We start from the raw sequence: 26484 nt of genomic DNA, 5'->3' as shown, positions 1-26484 counted from the left end.
GCATGGCCTTTTCAGATGCCTTTCACAGTGATCAGGGTGAAGCTTGGTAAACATTTAATTGGAAAATCACCATGGAATGCCTCCAAAAAAACAAGAAGTATTGATGAGAATTCTGCAAGTGATTTTTTTCCTGTCTGACTATACTGTACTCAGGCCCTAGCTCAGTGGAATCAAGCAATGCTAGAAGAGTCAACTTGTTCTGTGAAAGAGCTTGAATTCAGTTTCAACTACATAGCCTGAAAACAAGATTATAAATATATGTATTGCCAGGACACTGTATGTCTCTTGGGACAAGAAGTTCACTGTGAATGACCTTTTCCTCTCAAGGTTATTTGCAAAATTTTTGAGGGGGTTGTACTTTAAAATTACTTTAAGGAGAGGAACACTTACTAGTTTTGTGTTCTTGTATTTTCTACTTAGTAACAGCCAGGTCTTTTCCTAGAGATAACCATGGCTCATTTTGTCTGTATGTGTGTATGTGTGCAGGCACAATTCTTTCAGGAGGCACTTGCCAAGGCAGATGCAAGTGTCCAGTGTTGATTTTAACATGGGGACAGATCCGATTTTGCAAAGGGGAGAGACAACAACCAGCATTGGGAGGATAAAACCGGAACTCTACAAACAGAAGTCTGTGGATTCTGATGGGCAACAAGAAGATGTGAAAACATGTGGAAAACTTAACTTCACTCTCCGGTATGATTATGAGAATGAACTTCTGGCTGTCACAATTGTCAAAGCCTTAGATCTGCCTGCTAAAGACTTCACAGGAACATCCGACCCCTACGTTAAGATTTATCTGCTTCCAGATAGGAAAAAGAAGTTTCAGACACGAGTTCACAGAAAGACATTAAATCCTGTCTTTGATGAAACCTTTCAGTTTCCTGTAGCCTATGATCAACTCAGCAACAGGAAATTGCATTTCAGTGTTTATGATTTTGACAGATTTTCTAGACATGACATGATTGGGGAAGTTATTCTTGATAATTTTTTTGAAGTCTCAGATCTCTCCAGGGAAGCCAATGTATGGAAAGACATCCACTGTGCCACCACAGTAAGTAATGTGTTACAAAAGCATTAACGTGATATTTCCATTTCTATTTTGTAGTTTGTGTCAGAGCATCCTGTTTATCAGCAGAGCCTGGAACAAAAAAAGAAGTTGTCAATATTGTTCTTTGAGCATAGATACTTAGGAAGCTATAAAATTCGATTACTAAAAATTCTTCAGGGAACATACCATCACCCTGATGGCTTACTGTGTAAATATAAATAAGTTTAGAAATTAAATAGTACCTTATGGATGTCACTGCTTAACAAGAATAGTTATAATTTTCCTCTTAGCAAAATACGCTGTCCTTCAAAGTGACCATCTATTAAGGAACAAGGCATATCCTGTTCTTGTTAGCAGATTTCCATAGGCTGAGAATCCTGTGGAAGAAGAGAAAGAGGCTAAAAATACTTGAAGTTGAAAATGTTCTTTGTTGGTTGCCCTGTGCTTAGGGTCCCCAGCAGATATATCTGTGTTGCTGCTGTTTACTAGCAAAACTCAAGAAGCACAAACAAGTAGAGTTAGGAAATAGAAATTATTTGTTTATTACTGTCAGCAAGAAGAGAAGGCTTGTGCATGGATGACAGGATGGATGATAGGCTACCAGCAGGAAAATCATCAGTCTCCAAACGTTGTGTTTACTAACCTTGAAATCCAAACTCATCTCCTTTGGCTGGTATTTGAGGAGGGGAAAAAAATTAAATGGTGGAGTGTGGGGGGATTTTTCTGTCTTGGTTTTGTTTTTTTTAACTACCATGCTGTTTTTATAGAAGTTTTCCCATCCTTTGCTCTATGGAGATACCCAAAACTGTCTTGAGTTACCCCTGGATTTGAGCATGGGCTGAACTTCCACAGCAGGGATGAACAGTGGCAGACCTGTACTAGACACTGCTTAAGTGGCAGAAGCTTCCCTTCAGTAGAGCTGTAGACTTCCCATGCTCTTTTCCCATGAGTATGTGCTGCTCATACCTGCTAGAAATGGAAGTCTAGGACTGCGTAACAAGAGAAGACTAATATTTTCTCACCAGTTTGACCATAAGCAATGTGTTTTCTAAGAAGGGAGAAATATTAGACAGCAGATCATATTTGAGACAGTTTTTGAATGTGAATTCACAAAACTAGCTATTTATTTTAACTGCTGGGTCCACTGAACAGCCTCCAGCACAGCTCCAGAAAACCACATCTGTTTAGTTTGCTTTGTTTGATCAAGATCAGATTTCAGGTAAATTTAAGAACTGCATGCTCAAGCTTAAAATTTAATCTGTGTCTTGGAATAATTGCACAGTAAAAAAGAAATATTAAATTTTGTCTATCTCTAATATTATCTTTAATACTCTAGTAATTATTTGAATGCTCACTGGTCCTTTGCAACAGGCCTGTGTGTGAGATTTTTAGATGATAACTAGAATGATTTCAGCAAATTAGAATCCCTGGACAGTTCATCACTGGTTTTGAGTAGATTGAAATGCCATACCAAATTGTGCATTTGGGAGAGATCCTAATATAGATCTGGATGAAAATGGTGGCTAATTTTATTGCTGAGTTCTAATTTGTGTTTCTTCCTCAGCAAGAGTTGGTATGTGCAGTAATAGTGCTTGATTCACTCTGCTGGCTGTTCCTATGGATGAAGTTTAAGAGAAAGCATGAAGTTTTAATTTAAATGTCAGCCTTTCAGCCAGTATAGTTCACAATATTCCATTGTGTGAATAAGTTATCTCCACTTAAACTATTAAGAATAAGCACGTGTGATTGAGGTATCTTCTAGTATTGGGTGACCACATCATCTTTCACCCTATTGTACACTATTCTCAGAAAATTATTTAAGAAAGTGATGGAATTATTTTTGGGGGGCAAAATGAAACCCTCTTATAAGATGTCCTGTTACTACACGTGCAATGTGCTGCCTTGTGTTTCAATTCAGCTGTTTCATGTTGCTTAAAATTGGTTAGAATAAAGGTTTCTAGCTCTGCCATTGCAGAAACTGTAAGATGAGGGAGCCAATCCTGCACAGGAATAAGCAGCGCATAAGATATTAATCAATGGGGAATTATAATCTTAACTACCAGATGTAAAATTTATCCAAAGACACCAACTTGAAATTAAATAACTAACTAATGCCTGACAGAGTCAATTGGACTTGGATTAAGACTTGGAAAGAAAAGAACCAGCTGGTTCTACAATTACTGAAAAGTAACTGTACTCCAGGCAGGTATGCTTTGGTGTCCGTAAAGGATCATTAAAATGCAAACTGACTGTCTCAGTGGGAAAGTCCTTACTTACACAGTGGAGCGTATGGAACCAAGATGCCATTCTACAAATATATTCCTCTCATGCTTTTTCCTTCTTCACTTCTGCTCTGTTTTGTTGTACGTTCTGTGAAGTTTTTCAGCCTTTTGTTCAGATGTGCTTCCTACACCCAGTGGTTTACTCACACGTTTGCCAAATGATGAATGGTAGAGAGCATGGAAGTCATAGATGAAAGATTGGTCCAAAACTTAAAAAATACAGCAGAAGTAGCCTGTCCTCAGCTTTGAGCCTTTTACATCTCTTCCATGGTCAAGAATTTTCTATTCAGAAGGCAGAGTGAGGGTTATCATTCATATTATCTATGTGGAAGGAACCTGTTTTTGTGACACAGGGCTCTGCAATCTCAGTGTTAGTACACGTGCTAGACAGATTTGCCAAGGAAGTGAACTGCAACATTTTACTAGTGAAGGAAGTTATCACAAGAGATTGTGAGATTCTCTGCTATGCAAAGACTGTCTGTAGTTAACATAATTTTTAAAAGATTTGTTTTCACATGCATAAGGAGTTTTTATTTGGTACAGGAAATACACAGTCTGGGGGAAATCAGACTGGATGGTTTCACCGAGTCCTTTTGACCATACAACCAGTGACTCTGTGGGAATCCACAGTTCTAATACTTTTTTCTGTTCATAATAGTAATTCGAAAGCATTTTATGCAAGTGCAGGATTGGCCTTCCCACTTTCTCATTTTTATTCTTATGGTTTTAAACTGTTGATAATTATTCATCTTTGGTATTTTGTATTTTGTTCCTTTAATTTTTCATCCATGTCATTGTTTCTCTGTTATATGTTATGTTGAAAACCTGCAGCTATTGTATAATACATAGCATGTACCTGCTGTGAGTGCTAAAGCATTTTCATTTCTTAATGTTAAATTATCAAGGTAAATTTGGTGTAAAAACAGTTGTGGAAAAGAAGCATCCTAAATATCTAATGATGGTAATATCCCCAAATTTTGCTTATACATGGGTAATTGATTTTTCAATAAATGATCCATCATTTACTCCTGTTTGTTTGATTAATTAAAAAAAATAAGAGGCAGCTTTGGACCACCTGCAAAGGTTGTTCAGCATATTAGAATCCTGTAATTCTTAATACACTTTAGGAAATGATTTCATAACATCAGAGGCAAACAATATCAAATGAATTGTTCAGTCAACATATCTAGCTTTTGGTTTTGAAAAGTGCTTGTGAGTTTTGCATACATCTCTGAGGGCTTTTTACTATCAAAATATACCACATACTTTAAGAAAAGAAAATTTATTGGAATCGCTAACAAGCATTTCAGTGCAAATATTCAGTGTTGTAGAACTGTTTAGGCAAAAAGACCACCTCCTGTGATCTAACACTTTCTGGGTGTAAAAGCTTATTAACTTCCTATAATACTTTTTAAAAATGATTGATTGCTTTGGAAATGTCTACCTCTAACAACATTGCCTGAAAAAAATTGGCAAGTGACTGGAAGAAGTGTTCTCTTTCCAAAGGTATTCTGTGAACTCTGTTAGTGTAACCAATTATAGAAAACTATCCAACTGGGAAAAAAAATAAATAGGGTTCAGAGTTTAGATGAAAGCCATTTCCTGCACAGTAGCAGTCTCTTGAGGATGTTAGTCATGGAGCTGTTATATATTTGTAGCCTCTTGAATTGTCTCTTGTAGACTGATGGAACTTGATTATTATTTAGTTTTCCAACACCAGAGGCATTTCAGTGCTGCACTTTTCTCATTTGTGAAGTGGGATATAAAAGATGGTTTTATGATGCACATGATGTGTGATTGCTGTTTCTAAAGCGTTCGGAATATAAGTGAGTAGCATTGTTAGAAAAGACAGAAGTGCTTAGATACCTTTTTTTTAATAAATGGAAGAGTAACATTTGTCTCAGTAGATCTATCTCTAAGAGTTGCCAGAGTAGGATGTCACACAGGTAATCCTGCTAGCTGTTGGCATCTGTTATGGAAAGAGAGTCTTCTGACTGCCTGAGCAGATAAGAACGAAGCCCACCTCTGCAGTTCACCCAAAGCAATTGCTGCCATTGTCTTTGCTTCATTTTCTCCATAGTTCACCATTTTGTAAGTGGACAAAAAAATGTCACATTACTCCTTACTCTGAGTAAGGCAATGGTGATATAGGGCTGACAAAGCTTTGTCTTATGGCAGTCAAGCTTTGAGGCCACATGATGAAGACTGTCTTATTTCTTAGTGTTCAAAGAGTGGCACCTCCAGGAAATGTTTTATCACCAGCAATGTAGAGGACTGTGCTCTACAATTAGCCATCCTCATCAGAGTGAACTTAGACTACTATTGTTTCTGCAAAAAGTTTTGACGTAATGTTAAACTCGTGTAGAAGAATAAAAGCTGGTCAGCACAGAAACGTCATCTGTATGATAGAAACAGTCCCTTTAAAACAGGCAATAGGTAGCAATTATCATTTCTAATCAGGGCTGGTGATACAAAGGGTTCACATGATCAAATGCTGCCAAGTAGATGACAGAGTAGCTGAGTTGGTTTTCTCATAAAATGTGTTGAGGTTTTCCATTTAGGTTTGGAAGTACTTTAGGGCAGTAACTAGAAAAGGCAATGGAGAAAAGGTAGGTTTCTGTCCAGTTACTGAAAGCCTGGAAGGTTTCTATTGTTACAGAATCATAGAATAGTTGGGGTTGGAAGGGAGCTTAAAGATTATCTAGTTCCAACCCCCCTGCCGTGGGCAGGGACGTCCCACTAGATCAGGCTGCCCAAGGCCCCGTCCAACCTGGCCTTGAACACCTCCAGGCATGGGGCATCCATCTACAACTTCCCTTAGCAACCTGTTCCAGTGTCTCGCCAATCTCTTGGTGAAGAAATTCTTCCCATTGTCTAGTCTAAATTGAATGATTCTTTTTATTTGAAATGACAAGTTATTTGAATAGTCTGCTTTGCTAGAGCCAAACTGCTACTTTCATTCTGCCTTAAAAGTAAGAAATCTTAGATGAATGAAGAACACGGTTTCTTCAAGGGAATTAATATCTCTGTGTCTCTGCAGTACAGTGGTAGCTATGCTAAGGTGCATGGCTCGACGGCTGTTGTGCCCTGTGTGCTCTCTGAGTTTCTCACTGCAAATAGTCTCTTTGCAGTCAATGCGTTTCTGCTTCAAAACAGCAGCTTGATATGGGAAGCCACATCCCACATCCATTGTGTTTGCTTCATGTGCTAGAAGATGCCATGTTTAGTTTAGCTGAGAATCTCTGTTCTCAGCTCTTCTGAAGCAGAATGAGCTTCCTTACTTTCTGAGAAGATAAGACTATCTCTCTGTTGCACAAGATAGATGGTTATGTACAGAGGGAATGGGAAAAGAAGCACCTAAGAGGCTTTCTGAGGTGCTGTTGAGAGCATTCAGCCTGCTGGGCCCAGCGTGCTATCTCAGGGAGTCCTCTCTGTGCAATCAGGGCAGTAATCAGCAGCTGTGCTTACACAGAGCAATCAGGGTGTCAGGCAAAAACAAATATTAGGCCTCCACAAGCAGAAAAATCAGTCATAATAGAGCAACAGGCCCCAATGCTTCCATACTGTTTCCACCAAGGCCAGGACAAATGCAAATTTCATTGATTCATGTCCCAGGACAATCAGTAAGTGGTGCTGGGAGGAAGAAAAAGAGCTGGATATGATATGCAAAGAACAACAGGAAAGTAAAATAAATATTAGCTGTGAGGACAAGTTTTCCAAAGTAAAATCCCCTCGGAGGAGTAGTAGCATCAGCTACTTTTGATAATTTCTGTGATAGCATAAATACCGTCAAATTCTAAATACATAGATGAGAAAACAGACAGATTGGTAGATATTCATACTGCTCTTTTCTATCATTTTTCTAACTCTTGATCTATGCATCAAAACCAGAAATGTCTTAATACATTCTTAGGCAACTGACTGATGGGACAGGTTTCTCTCACCCTTTCTTTTCATCTAACTCCCAACATTTATCATTATGTTTTATTTCATCTCTGATTCTTGAAGCTTGAGGTCAGTAGTTTTTTATTGGAAAGCTGGAAGGTACATAAGATGTTTCTAAACAGAACAAGAAGAAATGAGAGAGAGAAATGTGTCCTCTGGGGGAATTATCTTCCTGTGGTATTCAAGTAATCCAAAGGTCTAATTCTGGCAATGCTTTTTTTTTTTCAAATTTGCATGTTATCCAGAAAAGCAATTTTCGTTGTGACTAAAGGAAGCAGCTAAAAGTCTAGGATTGTAAATGCCTCAGTAACTTCTTTGATATCTAAAAAAAATATTATTCCTTAGTACAGATGCTTACCCAAATTGCAGCAGGAAAATGAAAAGAAAAAAACTGTAAATCACTCGTTTAGGCATCAAGCACCAAATAAATTCCTATCACCTTTAGTATTTTTGCAATGCTACTCTCACATGCAATTTTTAAAACTTCACTTAAATTGTAATACTTAACATCCAGTAGTTCTGGGTATTAAAATTTAGATAAAGAATGAATGTGATTACTTAATGTGAAAGGTTGTTTAGGGAATTTAATTTCTAATGGAGTATTTGTTATGCAAATATTTGTTTTAACCATGGAAATCAATGACACGCTAGTAACAATGGAAGTGTATAAATTTGTTTGTTCCAGTTAACATTTACATAGCTCCTTCTAAGAATTCATACTGAGACTCCATATAGGTCTTTTAAGACTTTGTTTGAATTGTGTATCTGGAAAAACTAGGAGGAAAGAAGAAACAAATATCAGTAAAATAGTGACCTAGAGTTCATTTGTGACAAAAAAATAATGCCAAAGTGACGCCTTGTTTCACATACTGGCTCCTTAAAGGCTTTTCACTCCTGCTAACATAGGAAACTAGTGAAGATCTTGGAATACAAGAGGAAGTCTATGCAAGATCTTACACTGTCAGTATAGTCTCTAAATGCTTTTTCCTGTTCAGTTCAGATTCAGGTGTGGTTGCTTGTGTGGGATGAGAATTACACTATTCAAAGAATATGTATTCTATAGCTAAAAAACTACAAATTCAACTGAATAGCTGACACATGCATTTGAGGTCAATGTTTTCTTTGTTTTATGTTGTTCTAGCATTGCTGTACTAGAAAATGGATTGGATAGTGAGGTGAACTGGGAGACATAAAAATAACAGAGGCTGGTATAGCGCTTACTACCATTCCAATTCCTTAGCTCTATACGATGGCTTGTGTACACAAAAGGGAAGTAAATGAACAAGAGACATGCAGTACCAAGAAATTCTTCCTTTTGGATTAGTGCAGCTGTGCTCAATGCTAGTTTTTCTGTACCCATTATTGGAAGTCAGTGGAGGGGAATCATTACAAGCATCAGCTAGCTGTTAATTGAAATCTAAATTTAAGGATTCTAATTTAAGAAGAAAACCCTCAAAATTTAAAAAGGAAAGAGATAAAATTTCATGAGGGTTACCTAAGCAATGTGCAATTCTAGGTGAACATGATGGACATAAGACCATGTGAAGCATAGTTAAAAATGCGAACGGTAAGCACTGGGTCCAGGCTTGTGTCTTCTTAGCTGTGTTTTGTTTGAGGTGGACTGTAATACAGATGTAATAGTTGAGGGAAGCTTGTGCTTTTGCTTCCTCAGATTTGCTTGTACTGAAAGGTTCCTGTCAGATGATGTGTGAAGTTAATTATCTAGCGTATTATAAGGTAAGAAAAATACAAAATTTCTAGAGCACTGGGATTCTGAAGTAATTTGAATCCTATTTTTAAATCTCAATCAAAACCAATTATACTTAAGTATTCAGGGCATTTAAAAAATGTTACTCATGACAATTAATGCAATAGACAAAGACTACCATGAGAAGTTTAAATACTTGGCCTTACCATGTTCATTATCTGCACCTATGTTCTCAACTACAAATTCAGGAACATCTAGTGCTCAAGTTAAGCAAGAAAGTGTGTGATGGGAATTGATGATATACCAGGCATTTTACTCAATACCTAGTCTCTGATGATAGCATATTTATATGCATAATTTTAATCTCAATCCTTCAAAAGTGCATTTAAAAGTTCATAAATCTTGTGCTTCACCCCATGTAATTTATTTCAAAAGAGTATTTTTTCACTGAAAGGATTGTCAAGCATTGGAACAGGCTGCCCAGGAAAGTGGTTGAGTCACTGTCCCTGGAGATATTTAAAAGATGTGCAGATGTGGTGCATAGGGACATGGTTTAGTGGTGTAGTTGGCAGTGCTGGGTTAAGGTCTCGACTTGAGGACCTTAAAGGTCTTTTCTGACCAACACAAATGATTTTATGATTCTATTATTTTAATAATGCATTTTAATGTGTTAATCCCCATTTGCCCTGTGTTTTCTAGAGCTCCTAACTAAATGTAGTCAGTTCACCTAAGAATGAAAAAAGACCACCAATCTCGGCAGAGTAGAAACTGAGTAAAAGCGTTAGGACTTCCTATTCCTTACTAATGAAGAAGTCACTGTTGACAAAACTATCAGTAAACATCAGATGCCACAACTTATACCAAATTAAATTAAAAAGCTTTGTTTCAAAGGGCTTGTATTTGAACTCAATCTGAGGACCATTGGCACTCCTCATCTGTTGTGGCAGTCAAAAGCCAAGTCTAGCAGGAGAGTTAAATTGTGTCTATGGACTAGTTAAGGGTAACTTCTAATTTTATTTCCAACCCTTTGACCTTACAATGAGTGACTCGTAAATATCTTCAATACATACAAGGGTTTTTATTTGAAATAATATCTATTCTTGTCTACTGCAGAATGTATCTGTTGTAGTAGTACATGGAGCAATGAGTGTTGTCCTACAATACTAAAATCAGGCATTTAAGGGCAGCACAAGCAACACTTTTTGTAGTCATAGGTCATGGGTGTCAGAAAATTCCTGCATAAACAGTGGGGTAGTAGAGAGCCTTTTCCTAATCCTAAAACCATTGCTTGACACTTCAGATTGGGTAGTCATTACACGGGTTATAGAGCTCTGTTAATTTCAGTGCATTTGCCCTTTGGACAGTCTGCTGTGTGAAGTAAAACGATTCTTCTCAATTGCTGTCCAAGCCTTTGTTTTCTCATTAAGATATCTTGCTTATTCATTAGATGGCCGATGGGTTTGATTACAGGGGATTTTCCAAGCTCTTTTCAATATAACTTCAGTACACAGTCTTCAGAAAGGAAAGAAAAAAGACTGACCATAAGACTCATTGTTGCATTTTGTTAGGCATTGATGCTTTTCTCTTCTCTTCAGAAAAGTACAGTAAAATAACCACCTGATGGAGTTTTGCGACTATTTTGAGCAATGCTTCTTTTAAAGTTTTTAAGTCATAGGAAATAGTCCTGTCTGTGTTGACTTGTTTATCATTTGAACTCACCTAAACCTCAGTTACTATCCAATTTCTCTTCAAAAAGAAAAAACAGAATATTCAAATTTGTACTCTTGTCTTGCAAAAAAAATTTTTTTTCTCTATTCTGCTACACAAGCAATATCTCTGGAGAAGGAAGAATTGGTCCTTTTTATGAGCTGCCCACTGTGTTTTATGACCCAGCCCATCTTCATCACCTCACTCAATACAGACCTTAAACTTTGAAGCGCTATACTTAGGGGGAGTACACTTCCTTTTCAGACAAAGGAGTGAAATATCATTGACAAATGGATATAAAGAACAACAATCAGACTCTGAATTCAGAAAGTAATGCCAGTAAGAGAAGCTGTGCTTATAACAGATTCAGATATGAAAAAAACTGTAAGACAGAGAACACTTGCCACTAATGAGTGAAAGGAATAATTTGTTCAAGTTTTATTTATATTTTCTGAAACAGAATAGTGAGTTTGCTAATGCACTCTGTGGCACAAAATTCTTCTCTCTGTGTGGCAAAATAAGGGTTGGGCTAAGGAGATGTCAAATAGTTATATTTATCCTGAGTGGATTGAATGAGCTACATAATTTTGAAATCCTGAGAAATATGAACTCTTGAAATCTCGACAAGCATGAAATTTACCTGCCGTACATGTTCACATACTTATCAATTTGTTAATTCGCAGAACATAACCCAGTATAATGCCTGAACATAGGAACTGACCGATCTACACAAAAGTCAGTATTTTATTAGCAGTGCAACAGAGAATTTAAAGCTAGCCTAAAACTGCTTTCTTCAGTTTAGAGTCTGCAATGCAGAAGAAAAAAATAAAACCAAACCAACAGAAAACCCCTGAAGCATGTGATTAAGACCATCTTTACTCAAGAAATATTTGAATTATCTTTTTCAATTTAGACAGAGCGTTAACCCAAAGGAAATCAATAAAATTGTTCATATAAGCAGCTGAAAAAGGTGAACAATAAGCCTCAGTTTGCCTCATAACTATAAGCAATGTATTTGTCATCTACGCAGCAATCATTATTTTAGTATGTATCATTTAAAACTGTAACATGCTTACCTTCTGATGCTAGAACAGCTGTACCATATACCCAGCAGTTCTCAAACTTGTACTCTTGTGGTAGCTGTAGGTTTGACAGACACAATATTGAAATTGAGATGTTAAAAATAAGTTTTAGCAGTAGCCAAAGAAAGTACTTTGAGATCACATGCTTGAGAACAGCTGCCATACAGAAATGGCTTCCTAACATGTCCTTACAAGCTCATATTTAAATATCCTGAGCTGTTCTTAATATGCAGTTTTCTTTGTTTTTTTGAGGGGGAATATTTAAAATCTTAGAAAAATAGGAATAAATTTGAACATAGCTGACATCTGAGAAAATAAACTTTTGTAATATTAGGATAATTGTACAACTGTGAGGAAAGAAACACTAAGAATTGATGGGACCTCTCTTAACTAGATTACATTTCTCAAGTATTGTAGCATCTGAACTGTATTAGCAACATCATATTGCATGAATTCACAGTGCATTTTCTCAACATAAAAACTATCTCTGTGAGGATTATGGTCAGGTTTCTAACAATTGCTTTTCTTTTTCAGGAAAGCATAGATTTGGGTGAGATCATGTTTTCCCTCTGTTATTTGCCTACTGCTGGGAGAATGACATTAACAGTCATCAAATGTAGGAATCTCAAAGCAATGGATATAACTGGCGCGTCAGGTGAATCTACTTCTTCTTTAAATAACAAGGCAGAGTTAATTCAGGAAGGAGATTAATAGGAACTCTTTAGCTTTTGTATTCTTACCATGCTTATTAAATGGAAATAGCAGAAGAATGTGCATAGGTCCTGTTCAGATCTACCAGCTGTCTTTGGTCTGACAGTCAGTATGTCTGTTCAGAATGCCTATATATTTCCTTTGCATTGATAGCACATTGAAAGCAGCATTGCCAGAGTCACTAAAATCTTTGTAATTTTTTCTCTTTTCAATGTGACGTTCCTACAAAAAATATTGCTCTTACACTGTGCATTTGAATGACATTGAGTCACAAATGCCCAGAACTGATTATCTGTAATTCAGATCCATACGTCAAAGTATCACTGATGTGTGAGGGTCGAAGACTGAAAAAGCGGAAAACAACCACAAAGAAGAACACGCTCAATCCTGTCTATAACGAGGCCATCATCTTTGATATCCCTCCAGAGAATGTGGACCAGGTCAGCCTCTCCATTGCAGTGATGGATTATGATCGGTAAGCACAGTTTGCTCTCTGAACATTGATACTCAGTGAGAAGTTACTTGATCATTGTAAGCAACTGTCTTCTACCTCTCCAAACTTTTAAATTAGTTCAGTGTCACAAATGATGAAGCTTTTGGGTCTTTTCTTTGAGAGGTTTAAAGCTTCCACACGTTTTAGAGCTCAGGCCATTTTATCAGAGTCATAAATAACTGTGATGAGGAAGAAACATGGCTCAATCTTCTTATGGTCCACTAGCATTCACATATATTTCTGTCCCCATCTGGTGGTTGGAATATGTAAAAGCTTTATAAATCATGTATGTCTCAGTTTAAAAAAGGCCCTCACACCTCTAGTTTCTATTTAAATGTCAAGTATTGGAAATCGAAGAAAATTTGGATAACTAAAAAGAATTGGATGCTAATAGTATTAGGTCCTAATTAATCCTTCAGTTGACTTAATAAAGAAGCTTTGTAGCCTTGGGGTTCAGTCCTCACTTACAACACATCTGAGCCTCAATTATCTGTGTCCTCACTAAGAACTGACAGGAAGACACTTCTGCTTAGAATGGCTCAAGTACTGCAGGTTAAACTAGACAGTGACTGACAGAATCATGCTCGAGCTAAGACGTCTTTGTTCAAGTGCTATTAGTAATGAGCTCTTGAGATCAGAAGGCAAATAATCAGTGAAAGTCCAATTTAGAAACATGCAACTTCAGATTGTTTTTCCTTGGATTTCTGAGCCTCCTCCAACTTCTGTCAGGAAGGCTTTGTCAGGAAGGCTTTCTCAGTCAGATGTGAAAGGGGCATTGTAGTGTCATTAAGGACAGAAGATCCCAGCAAATTGCACACTTTCGGTCCTCTTTTTCAAAGCATTTGCTAACAGGAATTTAGGAAACAATATTCTAAGATACATGAAATTACTTTCTGGAGTCTATGTCATTGTCAGAAGCATGGAGTATTGAGGCAGAGCCTATTACTGCTGTACTCTTTGCCTTTCACATTTTTGGCTGAAGTTCCAATGTCTGTAACGATTAGAGAAATATCATGTGAAATAAAATTTGAAACATTTGCAGCAGGAACTGTACTCCCTTCAACTTTTTCTCCCACTAAATTTAAGTATATTTTCCTTCTAGATCATGTGGTATATTACAGTTCTTTTCTGTTCTTGTGCGGTTTGTGTTGTAACCTCTTAATGACAAAGGTTAAGCTTAATTTCTACTTTTATGGCTACTAGAAGCACTCTGGCAGTGGCTGGAGGGTTTTGATGTTACCATTACAGAACTTAATATTACTATACTACTAAAACTAATATCTGTAATAAATAATGTGAAACTTTTGTGCATGTGTACTGTGCTGTACTAAACCAGTAAAGTGAATTATACATCAGACATTATTAAAACTATTTTTATTAAAAGAAATCTGCCTCTGCAATTCTCAGCGTAGGGCACAATGAGGTCATTGGTGTATGTCGGACAGGAATTGATGCTGAAGGACTTGGAAGAGATCATTGGAATGAAATGTTGGCTTACCCACGTAAACCAATAACTCACTGGCACCCACTAGTAGAGGTAAGAAGTAGCAAAATTCTCTTCTTTCAGTATATTGAATGGATATGTCTCCCTACACTAATGTGCCTCTGAGAATCATAAAAAATTTTGCTGTATCTATGGAACAACTATAAGATCCTTAGCACAATTGTATCTAGTTGCATGGGTTTCTTGGTTACTAAATTTACCATTTCAGAAGTTTCCATGACGTAATGACAGCACTGTAGCATTAAACAGGCAAGATATTTTAAATTTCCAGAAATTATGATGAGGGGCTTTCATCCAGTTAGAAAATATCATTTGCAAGTATTCCAAAAGCAATCATTTCCCCTTAAAAAATCTTTAACATGATCAGTTATGATTTTAGAATATTAATCTGAAACTGGCCTGCTAATTAGGCTAAATTGAGGCAACATACTAGCAGATACTTCCAGACATACTCAGACATTTATTGGAAGCTTATGCAGATGCATGGGTGATTAGATCTACAAGTTCATGGGCTTGGACTCCTTCAACCTGCTGTGGCCACATCTGACTGTTTTTCTGTATGCAAAATGCTCACAGCTTTGGGTTCAAAACTGTTTGGGCAGTGAAATTGAGTGCAGCAGAGAAGCCTCTTTTCAGAAGTTCGTGGCTTTCTCTGGGTTATGTACCACTCCTGACTGGTGAGAAAAATCCACTTCTATGGAATGAGTCAGACGCATTTTTTGATCTCTCTTTAGGAATTTTCTTTCCATTATCAGTTCTGCTGGAGATTTGGATCCAGAAAGGTGTAGATGTCATTCAGGTTCTTCTGTAAGGGACTCTCTCTTCCTCTGAAATGTGTGTGATGCATGGCCAGATATGATGACATTTCTAAAACTAACACTTTTCTTGCAGTTACCTGGCCGAGCAACCAGTTTTGATAGCCAGGGATCTTGTTCATCACCAAAACCACCGCTTACACCCTAGGAAACAAGAGTGGATCCACCATGTTCAGTGTCCAAAGCTCTGTTGTAGCTCACATCTACATAAACAGAAGGTTTGGCTTCTGCGGATGAACTGTATCCATATTTTTTTATTAAAATACATTTTTCCTATTATAAGTCTTATATTACAGTTTATAATAATACTGTAACATATGAATGAAGTTGACTTGAACCAAATATAACCCTTCCTCATACAAATTCATTCACCTGTTTTCTGACTGACATATATCCAGTGTCATACCAAGCAGTGTTTTGATATGACCTGTATCTTTGCATAAACAAAAAAATTGAAAAAAAATATCCCTTAAGCAATTCAAAACCACTGCAGCTTGTAATGCCTAATTCTTTTGAGGGAAAGCAAATAGTATTCTATCGCTCTTGTAGTAAATTTCTTCTAAATTGCACTAAATCTTGTATGACTTCTCAAGGTAACACTTCAAACTGAATGTTGCATGAAAAAACAACTGTTGTCATGTCTTGTGTGTTCAGAAAGTCAGTTCATTCATTGGGCAGGGAGGAAGGGTTGATCAAAAGCCCACCGAAGCTGATGAGAAAGGACCCTGCTGGCTTCACTGGGTTTTGATTCAGCCTCTATGGAACAGGTTTCACAACTGGATCTATGCAGTTATTATCTTCCAGCAAGCAAAACGCCCGCTGCCCCTACAGGAACTCGCTAGCCTGTGCAGCAAAACAACTGAGCACATGCGCCCAGGCAGGTGGCTGTACTCAGTGGCTCTTTTATTCAGCTACCCACTGGCTGATGAAGAGCTGGCTTGGATGTCTCTGCATGGCACTGAACAGCACATGTACAGGTACCATTGTGGAAAGCAAATACATCTACAATGAGTTTTGTGGAAGCTGATGTATCTCCACAAACGTGTAGGTGTCTGCTGATGAGGTGCATCCAGGCTTTTCAAAATAGCCCTTTTGCTGCTGGCATCATGCAGGACTTATTCGGTCTTTATGCAGGTCAAACTGTAGGTGGGAGAATGCTCTGAAGTAAAGGAATTTATCTAATACATTTTAGCGGTTAAAAAAAAATGATCAAAACCTGCAGTTAAGCAGAACATTTTTCTAATTATTAATTTAATGTGACAGTATTAAATTTCTTTGGACTTGTTGTAACTCAGTGAGTAGCTCATGTGGACTAGTTTCTGGTGCCACGCTGGATGCTTCTAGAATTATACACCAGATACGAATTTGAGATATGTTTTGTGTCAATATATGGAGAGACAAATAGAAATGCTACAATTTTATAAACTAGTAAACTCATTTATTAGAATACACAGCAAATGCAAAAAAAGTACTGGTTGAAGTAAGCGCTTTTAAAAACTGGAAGAACCCTACACATGATTTTTTTGATTTAGCTCTTTTTAGCACTACATTTTACCTCAATCAGACAGTCATTGTCTTTTTTTCTTTTTTGGGTTTTGTTTCTTTTTTCTTTTCTGCAAAGAGCGTAACAAAGACTCAGTGATTGGGCCTGACATTTTGAAAGCTGAACTGCAGCTAGAATTGGGATGGTGGCTCTTTTTGTATCTTTGTAACATATAAAGAATACTACGAAGGTAGTGTTTTCCAAAACAGCACTTTCAGAGAAGAAAGGTGTCACACACAAGGAAAATGCCAATGGAAGATTGTTGTAGGATAATGGAAGAATTTTTTAGAATTAATCTAGTTATGAAAGGAAAAGGCAGTTCCAACAGACTTCTGAGGATTTGGTTTGACTTGGTTTGTTTGGCTTGATTGACACAGAATATGTTTATGAAGATCCAGTTCCTCCATCCTGCTGAGTGATCTCTAAGACAGTCAAACACACCTTGACGTGTGTTCACTTCTCCAGGATAGTTAGGGAGGCTGTAATGTAACAGGAGTTTCTAAAGCAAAAAAGGAAGCAGGTTTTATACCTTGCCTCCTGTGTCTACAAACAAAGCAAGCAAATAAAAAATAAATAAAGCTTTCAGACATTCTTTACAAACTTAAAAAAAAAAAAAAAAAAGAAAAAAAAAAAAAGAAAGAAAAGGCTCCAGCCCAAATTTTTTAATGTCTGTTCCAGGTTGCTATTCATGGCCTCTAGATCTAGAAATAGATAGTTTTTCCCAAAGAGGGTTGATAATGCTGAACACTGGTCCTCCCTGCTCAAGACTGTAGTTTCATCACCATAAGTACGGAGCAGCCTTGCAGAGTTTCATTCCTCTCCTTCTTTGGCTGAGTAAATTTTTAAAAAGGAGAATTCTTTCCTCCCATCCTTGTTTTCATCATGAGAGTTTGTGGCTTAGACGATTTTCATCATGATTTTGCAAGGCTGATATGGAAACAGATTTATATATATAAGTGGTGATTAAAGAACTATTTTGTGTATATATTTATCTTAATATAACTTATATCTGCAGTGGCCTTTGTGGCCTAGAAAATACTTTTTGTAATGTGGTACTGTAACAGTTAACTAAATATTCTTTGCACTTTTTTGCACTTAATATCCAAAAAGCTAGCAATTTCACAATCAAATGTAGCATAAGTGTTCAACAATGAGCAACATCTTTTTAACTATTTCATTGTTCTCTATGCGTATCCTCTATGCTTCATCATAAGTAGTAAGGTATTTCAATATTCATTGTCTTAAATTTAAATTGTTGTCAAACACCAAAGGAATAGTAGCTCAGTTTGTGCCCTCCTGTTGTGTTATTTTTGATATTGTTAATAACAGTAGTGAATTATTTCTATGTCTAAACTTGATTTATGGGTGCTTTGCATCTAGGAAAAATCAGTCTATAAAATTATCAAGACATCTAACTTCAAAAATGTTCCCCTAATAATTGGTTTTAGCCCCTTACAAGTTGTAAATGGAATTGATGCAGAAGATTCTACTTTTTTTCCCCTACTGCTTTCTTAGCTTTCTTACAAGACAGGGTTTATCTTTAGTATAACCAACCCATTGCCTTTAGAGCCTGGTTCACAAGTAACTCACTTAGTGTACTCAAAGAAGCCCTATGTAAAAATTTTGCACAGTTTTAGTCAATGAATATGTTGCTTTATGTGTCTCTTCATTAAGAAATTTAAAATACTTTAATTTGGAGAAGCTGTAAACTCCCTGCTCCCATCCTGAATTATTTTTTTGTTGTTGTTGCTTACTTACATTTCTGCCATATCTCAAACATTAGCCTAATTTGGGCAAAATCAAATCTGGCAAACGGTGTAAAATATATTATAGTAATTTTACAACGCTTGAAGAAACTCACATTCCTAAAAGCCTGAATTATTTTTGTTGAAATGATTTACTAGAAACAGTAATAGTACTTAATAAGAATTGTATTTTGAGCTGCAGAGCCTTTTTATACTTTCACAACAGTAAACCACAGAATTGTACAGAAAAAGTACATGATAGATTAAGTGGTTCCAGGGGAGCTGTTACATTTTTATATTTATTTTCAATAATGTACTGTAAAGTGAAAAAGCCCACATGCAAATGTATCTAATGAACCATTCTAGTCTTTTGAGTAAGTATTGTTTTCCAGCAATTGTTTCCCTTCCCCACATTAAATAAGTTTTCAGGGACCATTAAACATGCTCTAAGCAACCATAAAATTCTTATTAGGTCTATGCAAAATGTTAAGTAGGACCCTAAACTATAAGTAGTTTTAGGATTCTAGTAGCCCTGCAGACATTATCAAAGGTGAGCAGATGCTCAATAAGATGTAAGTCACATATTACACTCCATGTTCTCAACTTTAGATCACTGCAATGTATATTTCTGCTGATACGACCTTTCCCCTTACACTCCCAGCAATCTCTTTACTAACCGTCTTTTTTGTCTCTATTGGGCTTCTGGTCAAGCAGTAGACACATGACCCTTACTTTTGTCTGCAGTGCTGAAAACTGACTCCTGGCCTTAAAACAGTAGTAATATGAAACCTGTGGGGTCTTGACCAAAAGGTGTAGGAAAGCTACATCTCTCATTTTCATTCTACAAAGAGCTATCAAGAAAGTGACTTCCCTTCTCCACAGTCACTTATGATCATCAGACATTCAGAAATCAGCAAGACTATCTGGGTTTTTTTGCTTCTGGCAAGCATTAAAAAAGCAATATGTGCATCTCAGAGCTACATATATTGATCAGGGACAAAGAAAGCGGCCAGAATCAATAACATAAAACAAAACTTAGACTATCAGGACGAAAGTTTCCCTGTAAAATTTCTTCTTCAATATGTGGAATTGTTTTGATTTGTTTAAGTAACAAAACTATATTATTCTTAAAGAATCACAACCACATTTAATATTTTTGAAGAACAGTTTGAGCAAACATGAAATGTTCATTGGGTTGATTTTTTCCCAAGGGAAATGGCAATTACTTCCAATTTCCTTCTAAGGATGCATTTTTTGAGCAATGTTAAGAAAACACTAAGTTTCAAAGAAAAGACATTTGATCCCTCCATTTCTCCATTTTTTCAGGTTTTTTTTAATTGGCTTCTGTGTAATCCTTTTGAAAGTTTTTAACATTATGATGCAAAACAAAGACATAATAGCCTAGTTCAAAGATTATTTTGCTGTATCTTTTTAATCGATTAACTGCTTGTGTCTTATAAACTTTTATAAGTACTAACTTTTTATTACACTCCATTTATGTAACAGTCTTTATACATGTGAAATCATTTGACTATATTTTTAAAGTGTGCAAACATTTAAAAGAAGTGTGGGTATCTATTTTAGAACTCAGTGACAGAGTTCTCCTCCTGTTGAAAATGTCACATTTTTCAGAGATCCATAAATGTGCCTGTAAAAATTGAGAACCACTTTCTTAGAGCATGCAAAACGCTAGGTTTGCACATACAAGTATTTGCACTTGCAGAATGTATAGTCATTATTATTTAACACTTATACTACAACAGAATATTCTTGCCTAATCAGAAATATGTTTTAGTTCATGATAAATATCAGACAAATCTCTACTGAATGACAGTTTCTTGACCTGAAAAATTCATGTGACTTTATTTCTACAAAGGAATATGCTTGGAAATTTTGCAGGTGTTAAAATATAATCTATATGTTAATGAAACAGTGTGGTAATATTTGGACAAAGCTCATCTAATATCTGTCAGACCATCCAAAATATGGGTAAAATATAGTATATGTGACAGGAATATTAGTGAATATTTTGATTGAAAATCTTCTCTCTGATTCACACCACAACTGAGACTCACTTTAACTCTTTACTAATGATTCGCTTTCACTTGGCTTCTGAAGCTTGCCAGCCTAAACTAAGCTCTCTAGCGTCTAGCTCTTCTAGCTAGAAGATAGCTAAATCATGGCACAAAGTAAACTGCAGAGCTAAGAAGGACAAAAGAAAATGTGGCAGTAGACACACAGCTGTACAATGCAACTGCAAACATTCTGAAATGAAAAGCCTCCTTTCAAAACTGATAATCGTTATGATATTCAATATCACTTGTCCTTTCTTTCTGTACTGTCAAGCAGGAAGAAAGACAGGCGTTTCTGAAGAAGAGGCAGCATTAGTTATAGGAGTTAATTGAGGTGCTGATCACAGCCATTTGTCATTTCCAAGGCAAATAATACCTTAACTTCAGAAGTGTCTTTTGTTTACTCATCCAAATGAATAAATGTCTCATACACAGTTCCCCTGTTCCTTAGCCCTGGAAACTAAGTGTCAGGGTTTTTTAACAGCATGCGGAAAACCAAGAGCTGGAACTCAGAGAGAAAATTAAGTTGCAGGTAGGATTTAAATATCACAGGGGAATTTGGCCAGGTAAATGGAACTAACATCTTCAGTCTTGTGCTGAGTCCTAGGGGATGCTTGATGACAGCAAGTGCTCAGGTCTGTGCTTTTGTTTTATCTGATGGTACATCTACAATGCTGCTGTTGCTGGGAAACCTCTTCTTTACTGACTCAGAGAGGAAAATGCCACTGGTATTACTATGTAAAATTTTTCCACTCAGCTGTAGACTGTGACTCTTATGTTACAAGGGACTCAGTCCTCTGTCATGACACAAAGCTTGTCAAAACTGCAGAACAGGAAAAAAACAATTAAAGCTTTTCACTGTACATTCATGAGGAGTATTAACTTTGTTGATACTAAGAACAGCATTGGTGCCTTACTAAGAGCATTTCCTACAATACTTTAGGAAGACCATTTTGGTGAACCATTGGAGACCTTCAGTTTCAACATTCTCAAAATACAACTAATAAATATAAATACAGGTCATATACGTTATCAGTGTACCAAAGCTCTCTTCAGTGGGAAAGATATACTGACACCCTGATACATAATTCAAGACAGTATGCTCTGAGAGTTGAATCTGCAGGAAGTCACATAGCTGCTGTGATGAAAGTGGAGTTTCTCTGAAATAATTTATGAATACCATGTGTTGACTTGGCTATTAGTTTCAAATGAGGTGAGTTCAATGAGCATGCTTTAGGGAAAAACAGAACAGGCAGAAAGGGCTGACGTGGGAATGCCTCTTAGGAGAAAGTGAGATTTACAAAATGTTAATGGCTGTCACGGTGGCCTGGGAGATTCTACAGACCAGTCTGAAAAATGCATCTCATCTAAAATGGTGAAAACCCAAGCAGGCATAGGAGAAAAAACATAGGAAAGATCAAGACATCTGTCTGAAAACAGACAACATTTATGTCTGAGCAGACTGGGATGCAAGCTGTTGCTATAGTTTACAGAGAAACTACAGAGAAAAACAGGCTGGATTAATCTCCCATTTGTTTGAAATAGCTAAATTTACATATTTTAGCTTAAATATTTAAATAGCATTCTGTTTTTAATGAACTGGAGTATTCACAGACTTCCTGACAGAAGAGTTGCAAATCCATTCAGACTGTCCGGATTAGCATTTACTACAGAAATAATGTCCCAGAGCCAAGCATAATTACAAGAGAACTGTGAAATCTTGCCTCTCTGCTGGAAAGGTTAGATCTGGAAGCCTAATATGAAGGGAGAGCTGAAAACAGACCAAGGAAGGGATGCAGGTATGACTATTTCATGACAACTTTAGAGCTCACAGAGAGTTTTGTTACTCATTTATTGCACAGGGCATAGAAGATGACTACCAACAGCATGTTTTTGTGACAGCAGCCTACCTTGTATGCGCAGTTTCACCCTCCCTCAAAACACAAGTATAGAAATGTTTTAGAGAGGTTGGTTTGTTAACTAGTTAAGGATCTTTTCATATCTTAGAAATTCAAACCCTTGAAGTAAACCAAATTTATCTGTGTATCTATACACGAGGGGAAAAACTGGAAAGTTCAATCAAAATCTTCAGTAAAAATCAGTGAAGTTCTAGAAGATGTCTAAAGTTGCTTTCCTGTGTAGAACAATGGTATAGATTCAAAACCTGATGTCTTGAGACCCCTTAGAGTTAAAAGGCTGTTTTCCCTACTATAGAAGAGTATTTTATTTCAGGTACAGAATTCCTACTTGTCTAGGCCCTGTGTGATTGCTAATATCAGAGATGTTCTAACGAATGCTTGTCATCACAAGGAACTTATTCTCTACTATTAGGCACCTGAGATTAACATCACCAGAAATGTGCCTGTGTTTTTTAACAGTTTGTAGGTTAATTCGGGGGAGGAGAGGTGGTGGGCTTTTAGCTGTTTTTGTGAAGCAGATATCTTTCTATAAATAAAGTCTGCGAGAGGAGAGAGCTAAAGGGTAGAGCTGGTTTTTTTTTCAATATACTATGAGCTAAGGTTGATGATTGCATTAGAAGTGAAGAACACTGAATAAGAAGGTATATTAAATCATTTGTGGCATCTGAGTTATGGACATGGGAGAGGAACGAGAAAGCCTATTAAGCATGCAAAGAGCTGTGTAGAAAAGACTTAAAAAAGAAAACTGGAAAATATAAGAAGTGAGTGAATTGAGAGGCCTTTCAGTAGTCAAAAATATGTGTGTAGAAAACGTCAAAAAAAATTTTTGTGTGTAATTCCCCTACTTCTTAACTTGTACAGGTATTTTCGAGCTCACAAGAGTAGTGGCAGCCACATTGCAGAACTTGGGTCTGTTCTTAAAATGAAACCAGCCCTCCACCTTACAGGAACTGAGTCCTGATTCAATGCGCAAAGTTTGCTGATAGTTGCTCATGGCACATCCTCTTGCTTTTGTCTTGCAACATAATTGAGGCAAAAAAGAAAAAAAGCACATTGCCAGCATGTGCTCAGGCACATTCCTTTCTAGATGCTATAATGGTCTTCTATTTGTCTGCACCTGGCATAGACTGAAAAGTCTCCAATAGGTGAAAAGTATTTTTTTATAATGTCATCTCTTCATATTTCAAAGCTTCTGACAATCAGTACTTGAATTACCAATAGGAAACACCTCTGGAAATGCTGCTGTGGAACAGAAAGTACTGGTTTTGTTTTCAAATCAAGCCTAAACTAATGTCACACAAAGGAGGAAAAGTCATTGGGCTGTTGCAGGTGCTAATTCTCCGATGACTCACAAAACTGAAGTCATAATTATTTTTCACTTAATATCCCACAGGTCTTTGTGTATTAATAGGGTCCTGGAACTGATGTTCCAGGCAAATCTCATCTCCTCTTGTTCTTCTTATTTATGCAGGTTCAGTTGAATAATGAATTCTTATTCTTTTGTCCTAAATTGTCACATAGTACTGGGTGATCTTTTCACCCTGGGAGTGGCTGCCTCTTATGGAAAATCAGAGTGATCAATAGAGGACCATTACTTCCCCCACCACGGTTTTCTGAGGCTTAATTGCATAATAATAGTTACGAAGGAAATTACTGCATAGCTGAACAAGACATAGAATTGCCAGTTGTAATTATTTTTGGCAGATGGATATGTGTGGATGAATGTGTCTTTCTTCTTTATGTAAATGGAGATTTGGCTACCACAGAAAATGAGTAAGGAGATTTTGGTAGACTCTCTAAAGAGCACTTTACAGTCTTACATTTATTCCTTTCAAGCCTTATGTATGATAAGCGTTTAATGATCTTAATTGTCCTTATAGCACAAGAACTTGATTCATTTGTTTAAACCTACAAGCTTTTCACTTCTTAGTCCACCAAGCTAACTCTGGGCCAGAGAATCAAAATCACTAGAAAAAAAAAAATGACTTTATCTTAGCCAGCAACTGAATCTGCACAGACAGACCTTCTCTGTATCATTTTGAAAGGAAACCTAGTACTATTGCACTTTAGCTACTTGCTGGTAGCAGGCAAAAAATTATTTGTAATAGCTAGGTTTCAGAAAAACTTTGAGGATTATTCTCTAAAATCTTGGGTCTAATTCTGCATGGCCTCCAGAAACAGGGCAGCCTATGAGGTCAAAGAGAAGTCCTACCTAAAGAGGGCTCATTAATGAGCAGCCGATGCTGAGAAAAAGAGATTAATTCAAATTATTCCAATGCATGTTTTAGATTTTTTTGCCTTGTATTCTGCACTGTTGCTGAAAAGATGTTTTCTCTAAGGCAAAACTTAATAATTTAATTTCTAGCAGGTCAAAAAGTGGTTCTAAAGTACCGATTTACTTATGCACTGAAAACAATATTGACATAAAAAAATTAAAAAACCTTTTATAAAAATATCTTTAGCAGCAAAATTTAAAGATGCTGATGAAAAGACATTTTCATTTTTTGTGACTTTTTTCTTTTTTTTATAAAATAGAATTAGATTACTTCATCTCCCTTTTTGGGGCTATGTCAAGAAAAACACAAAATGGTGTATGTATCTAATGTAGCTTTAATATTTATTGGAATAATATAGCACAAAAAATAAATTTATTAAATTCAGCTGTTTAAGGTGTAGTTTTAACAATACACATTTATATATTTTGCATTGCTACAGAATCTTACTGAAATCTATTCACTACCTTATTTCCAATGTACAAGAATTATAACACACATTCAAACAAAGCTTTCTTTTAGGTCTGTCACTTGCTACTTTATATGGCAATTATTCTTGTGTTGAGTAAAAAGAATTTTTTTTTAATATCATGCCAATAGACTATTAAACATATCCAGTAAAATTACCCTGTAGGTCTTTTAAATATGTCAGTTAATTTCAAAGCGCAGTGTTATGTACTTGACCGTCTCACCGCTGAAACTGAGCAGAAGCACTGCCCTTGATTTCAATTGGCTTTCCACCAGACTGCGTGTGGTGATATATTGTAGCGTCTTACGAAATGAACCCACTAAGAAGTCTCAGGGCAAGCAGAATTAATTCTCTTATATGTACCATGGATGTTTGTGGCTTGCTGATAGTTCAGGCTGTATTGAAAGTCTTCAGTGCATCTCTAGGGTACGAACTATTATTGCAAATGCTGATTTTACTACTACCAGCCAGAAATATGAGCCTTAGCTGTCTGATTTGGTAGGTAAAAGTTACTGGTTTCTCTAGTCAGGCACGGAGGTCAGATATATTTTTACTGGATTTTTCCTTTTTAATAGTGGCCTACAGTTTTCCACATGATTCCATCTTGCTAGTAAAGCTCAGAGGGTATCTGTAAAGACTAAACCTTTAATACATAACATTTACATAGTCCTGTTGCACATCAGATGTAAAGTACTTCTTTTCACTCTATATTTCTATGGAAAAATACTGAACAAAATTTACTTTTGTTAAATAAATAGAAAACTATTTCTAAAGAAAAGGAGAAAGTATAGACATATATTTCATATTGATTATGGTTTCCTTTTCTTCCGTTGGCGGGTCTAAATTCTGTCTGTTTCTCTATTTAGTTGAGTAGTCTCATTAGGATAAGTTGGATCCAAATGCACATGTCTAAGGATGGGATATGGCTAGTTCTCTACCCTACAAGTAGGCACTGTTGGCCTCCTGATTTGGAGATGCACTTCTGAATTGTGCTTTCTCCCATTTTTGGTGGCTATCATGAGGGCCTTTGATCAGCAAACCATGCAAAATGTTTTTCAAATTTGGCCTGCTAATCAAGTCCCCATGAAGTCACAATGGCTAGGATATCACTCTGAGCAAAGCAGTTGCTCAGGTGCTTTTCTGGATTGGAATTGAGTGATGTGGGTAT

The 26484-nt window shown here is 36.6% G+C and overlaps 1 protein-coding gene across 1 annotated transcript in view; it reads left to right on the top strand.

Annotated features, from left to right (window-relative positions):
• Positions 1–17484, top strand: part of SYT10 (synaptotagmin 10) — a 34890-nt gene extending 17406 nt beyond the window's left edge. The window contains exons 3-7 of the mRNA XM_009557595.2: positions 487–1051; positions 12307–12427; positions 12787–12958; positions 14384–14513; positions 15372–17484. Coding sequence (XP_009555890.2) covers positions 487–1051; positions 12307–12427; positions 12787–12958; positions 14384–14513; positions 15372–15443 — 1060 coding nt within the window. The 3' untranslated portion in view covers positions 15444–17484. The remainder of the gene's footprint in view (positions 1–486; positions 1052–12306; positions 12428–12786; positions 12959–14383; positions 14514–15371) is intronic.
• Positions 17485–26484: the final 9000 nt, after the last annotated feature.

Source organism: Cuculus canorus, chromosome 1 (genome assembly GCF_017976375.1).
Source record: "Cuculus canorus isolate bCucCan1 chromosome 1, bCucCan1.pri, whole genome shotgun sequence".
Taxonomy (NCBI): Eukaryota; Metazoa; Chordata; class Aves; order Cuculiformes; family Cuculidae; genus Cuculus; species Cuculus canorus.
Note: the sequence above shows the minus strand (reverse complement) of the source record. Positions and strands in the feature narration are given on the sequence as shown.